Consider the following 8,057-nt stretch of genomic DNA (forward strand, 5'->3'; position numbering starts at 1 on the left):
ATAGAAGACCTGTCTTCTCTACTACTCTGAAGGATATAAAGCATTCAATGAGGGGAAAGTATGGGCTGCTCTACATTTTCGTTCAGGCTAAGTTAAGAGGCAGGAGACAGAGCCCATCTCCTCAGACTTCATCAGGGAGGGAATGGGCTTTGGGGGGCACGTGACACCTGTTTCTCATCAAGAGCTCCAGGGGACTGGTCACCTTTTAGAAGCCGAAGGAAACCATCACTAAGAGCTGAACTAACTCCTTCATTTCCCAAAACACAAGCCCTGAGTTACCCGAAACCCATGCCCCCAACACAGTACATGGAAAAGACATCACTATTATTAGAGAATCATTTATTGGGGAGAATCAATATTCCCCACGAGGAAGAAATTATTTGGGGGTGGGAAATTTTCCTCTCTGGAAATGCTGGAGAAGCCCTTTCTGTTGAAATAGCAGAGACAGATCTCAGAGCACAGTGCCTTCAGTGGTGGTGAGAGTGGCCGGAGACCCCTGGCCAGCTTGACGCCTGCAGGAGGGGCTTGGATGGGGCACAGGCTCCCTGCAGGGCACGGATGTGGGATGGTTCTGATCCCATAGCTGGTCCTTAAATGCCACAACTTTCTGGGGGTGTCTGTCCTCATCTCTGATCTGTCTAGTTCTCGGAGGATAACTCTGGCCAGCAAAGAGAGCTTCTTGGTGGCAGGACTTGGTGTTTGTCACTTTACAGGAGGGAGCCCTGTAGTTGGAAGGATGCCCCTGGATGGGCTCTGCCCGGGCCTACACTTCTGCCTTCTGCTGAGTTTTCCCAAACTTCACTGGGGAGAGAAGGGGCTCTCGGGGGCAGGTGGTATCTATCGCATCCCAGTGCTCCACTTTCTCCTCTGGGAACTTCCCAGCGTCTGTCATGATCTAAGCCTCACACATCCCAGTAAAAGCAGCTCTCCTTTTAACTGGACCTCTGCTCTGCGCAAATGATGTGGGGCTGCCCTTTTCCTGGGAATTTTCTTGCCTTTTGCCTTTTATCCCGGGATGAAGCCATTGCAAAAAGTGATTCATTTTTTTTCTGAAGAGGTTCTCAGGAGGAGGCTGTCCCTTCCGTGATGGGGTCTGGGAAGACTTGCTCCCAAGCGTCTCCTCTAGTGCCATGTCCTGAGTAGGGAAACTCTTCCTTCTAGGTTGGGATGTCCCCAACCCTGCGTCCCCTCCACCAAGCTCTTCTGCTTTGGGGCCCAAAGGGCTCACTCTCTTTACAGCTGGTGGGAAATTCTTATCTTGGCACCTCCTTATCACATGCTTAGGGACCCATGGCTCCTGCTGCTGCTCCATGCTGATTCCTCTGTCCTCCAAATGGACATGCAGCACCTGGGAAGCTCCCATGTCCCCACTGGAGACACCCTGGGCATGAGCCAGTGAGGCCTTGTAAGTCAAGCTCTCTGAGGCAAGGGGCCTGTCAGTGCATTGGCCTTGGGCCTGGCTCTGCTCCCTCTTCTCCACTTTAGACATTGACTCACCAAACAGCTGTTTTTTATGGTCTGATGATTTAGGATCTTGGGGAACTGACCTTCTTGGTGGGGGCCTTTCATTGGTCACAGTAGTTTCTACTTTACTCTCATTCACATTTACCATTTGGGAGCTTCTTGCCTTGCTGGTTGTCAAGATGTCACCAGTTTTTGATTGAAGAGTACCGAGCTCCTTGGCCCTGAATATCTCCCTGGACACATTGTGCATGGAAAAGGGTTCTGACTTCTTCTCCATCTTTTTGCCCTGTTGTGTTTGTACTCTGTCCCTCGAACTCACACTCTTATCCTTTGGCTCATATCTGGCCCCAGCTTGCCTTGAGGGCAGCTTTGGGGGGTATCTGTTGCCTAGTGGAGTCTGTCTCTGACTTGCTTTGCCTATGATGCCATGTGTGACAGGCAGAAGAGTCTGTCTGGCACCCTTACTTCTCTGAACATCCTCTGCCAGCTCATGGTTGATACCAGAGGGTGATTGTCTCAGGGTCCCCTGTCCTTCCTTGCCCACAGATGAGGTTGCAGGGCGAGGACGATCCAGGACAGGGGCTGAAAGTGTTGTTCCCTCTTTGTCCCCATAAAGAGATTTAGAGCTTCCTCCAAAGGACTTGAAGCCCCCAGATTTGGAGTCCAGCTCAGAAATCAGGTTGGTTGAGAAGGGAAAGTGGGAATGGGACAAAGACTGGGATGCGGCATCTTTCAATTTAAAGATCTCTATGGATTCAAGGACCCTGCGGGGAAGGCCCCACATCATCTTCAAATGAAACCTTTTAATATGGGCTTCCAGCATCTGTCGTGCACTGGAATCAATGAAGGAAAGCTCCTGGAAGGTATCCAGGGAGTAGTCCCCACCCACTGATGGTGGCAAACCTCTCTGTTTTATTTGGGTGTGGGATTTGTCAGAAAGCAGCAATGTCTGCTTGATAGCATGCCATGCACTATGCACAGTCCCAGGGAGCTGACCCTCATTGATTTCCTCAAACTTCTTGCTCAAATGTACTTTCAGGACATTTTCAAGTTGTTTCTGATCTAGACTGCCCCCTGAGGCCCTTGAATTTTTTTCCAACAGACTCACCATGTTACTATGTAGGTCTTTCTCAGAGTCATACCTCAGATCCTTATCTGAAGAGCTCTCTGGCTCATTCAACAGATGATCTTTTGGGCCATTCTCTGGGCTGTGTCCCTGATCCTTCCCCACATCTTTCTCTAGCTGAGGCATTTCTGAGCCCCTCTCATGGACACTTCCAGGTTGGCCCAATCCAACATTTAGATTTTTGTTCACAGAGATCCCTGAGAGTCCATGATTGCTCTCCAACTCACATATCTCTGAGAAATCTCTTGGAGGCATCATCAGTGATAGAGACTCATGGATCCTGCGGGGCAGGCCCCATCGGTGTTGGATGAGCCTCTTTCGAAGGTGATGCTCTAGTTTCTTCTGAAACTCGTCACTGAGAGGAAACTCTCCAGGAAGGATGGAGATTGAAACATGGGCCTGGGAGGCCCGGCAGTAAGAAGAGTTGGGAGCTGAAGGACAAAAGTCTTCCTGAGATCTTTGGACCACAGAGGGTAAACCCCACAAACTTTCCTGTTGCTTCTGCAACACGTTCCATTCCAGCTGTTGAATTTCAGATGAGGTAAGAGACTCTGATTCATTCTGGGGTCTATGGAAACACACTCCACAGATCCTAATCTGGGGTCGAGGACCAGAGGGTAGGATTGGGAGTGGAGACTGAAGGTGGGTTTGGGGCTGGACCTGAGTGAGACGTAGGGGCTGGGATTGGGGCAAGGTTTGAGGCAAGGATTGAGGCTGGATCTCAGGCAAGGACAATGGTAGACGATGAGGAAGTACTGGGGATTCTTGGTCTGTGGAGGCATTCGAGATTCTATTGAAAATGAAGATTGAGGAACAGTCACCTGAGACATGGACAGCAGAGGGCAAGGACTCGCTGTGCAGAGATGGGAGACCCCAGAAGAGCTGGATATGTTTTTGCTGTAAATGATCCTCTGAGGTCTTAGGATATAGGGGCTGCTGGTGCACATGCAGCTCTTTTGGTTTGCCTTTGCTGCTCCAACAAGGATGGGAGACTGCCAAGTCATGCTTATCAGCAATTCCCTCTGACATTTTCCCTGAAGAATTGAGTTGGTAGTCTGCCCTAAGTTGTTTTGGAAAAGAACCCTTTTCCTTTTCCCTTTCCTTTTCCTTCAACATCAGAAAATCACTCCTCTGTTGGATTTGTCTCTCCAGAAGTGCCAGGACATCAGGGCTGAGAAACAAGAGGTTACCAGGCTCTACAAGGTTGGCTGCAGGGTCTCCCCCAAAAGAGGCCTCTGAAGAATGGAGGGCAAGAAACTCTTGATTGAAAACAGATGGTGCCAAAGTGGAAGGGAACAAGCCTTTGGCATGAGTTTGCCACCAGAATTCTGAAACTGACACCCTTGAACGGTCACTGCCTCTGATTGTTGGCACATAAGTGGGAAACCCATCAGGGCTATCTGGAGAGGAGTTCTCCAGAACAGGCTTCAATAAGATGGAAACTGATTTAGATTGAGTCACAGTTAAAGGGCAGTCTGGTGGTGGTGAAACAGACTGGGTAGGTGGTACATGATGACAAGCCAATGAATCGGTGGGATTCATTGTCTGGGACAAATTTGGTAAGGGGTTGATGTCTTGGGAAAGTGTGGGATTAACAGAGAAGATGGTATGCAGACATAAAGTGGCATTTAGTTGGATAGCAGGATCTACTGTCTGAGTGTCATGTGGTGGGAGAGGGGGAAAGGCAAGGGGTTGGGGTGGGGAATGGTCCTCTGGGAATTTAGAATCCAAGGGAGGAAAAGGTTCTGGTGGCAGAGAGTGACCCGGTGAAAGAAAGTCAGCTAAGGGGGTCTTTGGGTTAGGAGAGAGACTGGAGGGGGGTGGTGAGGAAGGCTCAGGTGGAGGGGCTGGTATTAGGTCTCCTACAGGGACTTCTGAGGAGGCAGAGGACACAGTGAACGATGACTCAGTCACAGAGGCTGTGGAAGCCATGGAGGACACAGAGGGAGTATCATCTTCCAGGTCCTCCGGGAACAGCAGCCGATTGACCTCAGCAGCTGCGCTATTACACACCTCACAGAAGGGGTCTGGACATAACAGTTGACGAAAACGGATGGTATCATGTTGCTGGCCCAGGGGGCTGTGGGAGACAGGAGGTACAAAGCTGCAGCCAGGACCAAAACTAGGAAAGGAGGACCTGCTGGTCTGGCAGGGGAGGGGCCACCTGAAGCCTGCTGCCCCTTCACATTGCCTCACATCCATGACTTCACAATACACTCAACAGCCCTCACCCCAAGGCCTTCATTCACATCCCCATTCCTATGGCAACCCCCTTCCATGACACAGGCTGCACTGAATCCCTGGAACTGCATAGAACATGCTAAACAGGGATCAGGAAAGAAGGGGAAAAACTAGTCACCTTTTCAGAATAGAAATCAGCTTCCTTTTCTCCTCTGCTTCTCTCTGGTAATATCTCCAACCTGGGAAACCAGGAGAGTGGGTTATATATAATGAAGGTAGAAGCATAGGTATTATACAGGAGTCCCTTTATGGGAGACCTTGGGGGTATTAGACTCTGAAAGCCCCAAGAATCAGTAGATGAGGTCAAATGGTCAATGATAATATTAACAAGGTTCACATGTGTATGTTGCTTCATTTATAAAGTACTTTCACATACATCATCTCCTGTGATGCTCAAAACCACCATGTGAAGCACAGAGGTCAATGGTGACCTCAAAGAGAAATCGGATCATCCAGGAAGTCAAAGTACTTTTACAAAGTCAGGAGACAGAAGTTCTGACTGTCGACATCTCACAAGGCCACCTATTGGGCAACACCCATTGTCCAGGTCCATCGCTGCTTCATGCCCAGGGGTGGGCAGAGTAGAGAATCTGAGAAGTGTCTCAGGTTCTGACTGCCTTCCCATGAGCCTCTCCCCTGAGGGCTCTGTTTTCTGAGAGGGACTGTATCTAGCAACTGACATCCTCAGAGATCGTGGACCTGGGACCTCATGGAAAGGACAGGAAGAGTCACCCTTGGAGAGCTCAGGTGGAATAGGCAGAACCTTACCGCTCAGTGTTCCCCCTTTCCTTCTCCTCTTGGCTTTGCCCTGACGCTGAGGACAAAAAGAAAAGAATGAGGGACTGGGACTCATTTCTCTCCCTCCTCCCTCTAGGAAACGCAGACATCCATTATCCAAGAATAATATGACTCTCTATTTTAATTACTAGAACTTTGTGTTCCTTCCTTTTATTAATTTTCAAAGATGATAAAATATTTTCAATTTTTCTTTCTTTAAAAAACTAGAAGAAAGATTTTTTCTATGAGGTCCACACTTGATATTCTCAATCAGAAGTCCTCTGCTCAAGGCAGGCATAGAATGCGAGGTGAACAGTCACGTCCGTGCTCCCTCACATAGGACCCTGTATCCTGGGACAGAGCTCGGGCTCCAGCCTCTGCTCAGAGCTTTCAGAGGCTCTCCCCTGCTCTCCTGATCTGCTAACATGAAGGAAGCCTTGGTCAAGGGACACCTGACAGGGGAATGTGACTCCTGATCAAGTGCTGGGAACTCTGTTCTCCTGCAGAGATCCCAAACTCTCTAACTAACCCAGTCCAGGACTACAGAATCACTGAGTTTGGGATTTTATCCCGGAATCCTCCACCGTACCCAGGTGGTCTGTGAGCTTCAAATGGAAACAGTCCCGGCTGAACCCCTGGCGCTGCCCAGCCCATTCCGCTCGAAGGATGATGTTCTATCTTCTACTCAGACTTCCCATCTTAGGTGTCTCTCTGAGCCAACCAAACGCATTTTAAAATGTGGGACTAGAAATGGAAGCAACAATAAGGAATCTCTGTCGGGGGCTTGCGCAGAGATCCTTACCTTTTGGAACACTTTGGTTTCCCAGCAGGTTGGTGAAGATGGAATCCCCACCAGGAAGAACAGGAACAGAAGGAGCAACCACAACCCACATATGATGGTGAGGTTGGAGTCAGTATCTAAGAATGTTGAACAGAGGCTCAGACACAACTCAATAGGGCTATTCAGAAATGAGAGAACATTCCATTGACTGAACTCCATTGTCTGAATCGCAAGGCTGCCTGAGGCAACTGAGCTCTGAGAGTGCAGGAGCTGGACTATAGTCCCACACCTGCATCACAGAGCATTGAAGAGTCACAAAGGGTTTCAGAGGGTGGGGGAGGGGACAGCATGAAGAGGTGTGCCCACAACCCCTCCCCCACCAGCCCAGCAGATCTCTCCACTCCTCCTGGGCCCCCTAGGTCCCTCTGCCCTACCTGTCATCCTATTTTCCAACTCTACCCTTTCATCATATCATATATTTACCTTATTGAAAATTTATACATTTTTTATTTGTAACCCAGATATTACCTGGGTCCCCCTTTACTGTTTGGAGAACTGGACTTGGGTCTCACCAATTCTACTGCCTTGAAAGTCTGAAATGCTGCCTCAAATTTTGGCTTGTACCCAGATATTTACATTCAGGATCGTATATGTCCTCAAATCCATCTTTCCCATAGAATGTTTTTGCCTTACACGGACACAGATATAGAACTTAAAGTTCTTCTACACTTATTTAGTTTTAATTTTATTTATTTATTTATTTTTCCCCCAAAGCCCCAGTAGATAGTTGTATGTCATAGCTGCACATCCTTCTAGTTGCTGTATGTGGGACGCGGCCTCAGCATGGCCGGACAAGCAGTGCGTCTGTGCGCGCCCGGGATCCAAACCCGGGCTGCCAGCAGCAGAGCGTGTGCACTTAACCACTAAGCCACAGGGCCGGCCCTACACTTATTTAGTTTTGTAAATACTGAATAGCAAATATTAATTTTTTGTTTCCATCAGCATTTACCATATTCAGAAAGGCTGACTCAAATAATTAAAATGAATAATTCATTATGCAACATTCACAAAACTAACTAAATAAAATATATTTACGAAATAAATGTAAATAACTAAACCTTCAAATGATCTTGGAGGTAAGTCTGTAGCACTTATTTTTCTGAAGTTAGTGAAGCTTAAACTGCATAAAGACTTTCAGGACATGCTACACACGCACACTCACACACGCACACACACACATACACACACACATCCTTTGACAAACCAATCCAGTATTTTCAAATCCAGGAATAAAGTATTTTCTCCTTTTATATTTCAATCTTTCATTTTTTATTCTGACCCTACTTTTTCTTACTCTACCTAAAATACAGACAGTCCTTGCCCTCTATATCAATTTCCTAACAGGTGTACAAATCCCTGTCTTAGTCAGTGCAGGCTGCTATCACAAAAATACCATCGACTGTGTAGCTTAAACAACAAACATTTCTTTCTCATGGTTCTGGAGGCTGGGAAGTCCAAGATAAGGCACCAGCAGCTTCAGTGTCTGGGGAGGCCCGCTTCCTGGTTCACAGACAGCTGCCTTCTCCCTGCAACCTCACATGGTAGAAAAAGCGGGTGAGGGAGCTCTGTGAGGTCTCTTCTATAAGGGCACTAATCCCGTTCATGAGG

At 48.1% G+C, this 8,057-nt stretch overlaps 1 protein-coding gene across 1 annotated transcript; it reads right to left on the reverse strand.

Annotated features, from left to right (window-relative positions):
- Positions 1-376: 376 nt before the first annotated feature.
- On the reverse strand, positions 377-6,608 carry LOC131420056 (spermatogenesis-associated protein 31D4-like). The gene is given in 4 exon segments (XM_058565773.1): positions 377-4,670; positions 4,950-5,010; positions 5,600-5,645; positions 6,411-6,608. Coding segments are annotated over 4 exon segments (4,599 nt in total).
- Positions 6,609-8,057: the final 1,449 nt, after the last annotated feature.

This window comes from Diceros bicornis, chromosome 22, assembly GCF_020826845.1.
Source record: "Diceros bicornis minor isolate mBicDic1 chromosome 22, mDicBic1.mat.cur, whole genome shotgun sequence".
Classification (NCBI taxonomy): Eukaryota; Metazoa; Chordata; class Mammalia; order Perissodactyla; family Rhinocerotidae; genus Diceros; species Diceros bicornis.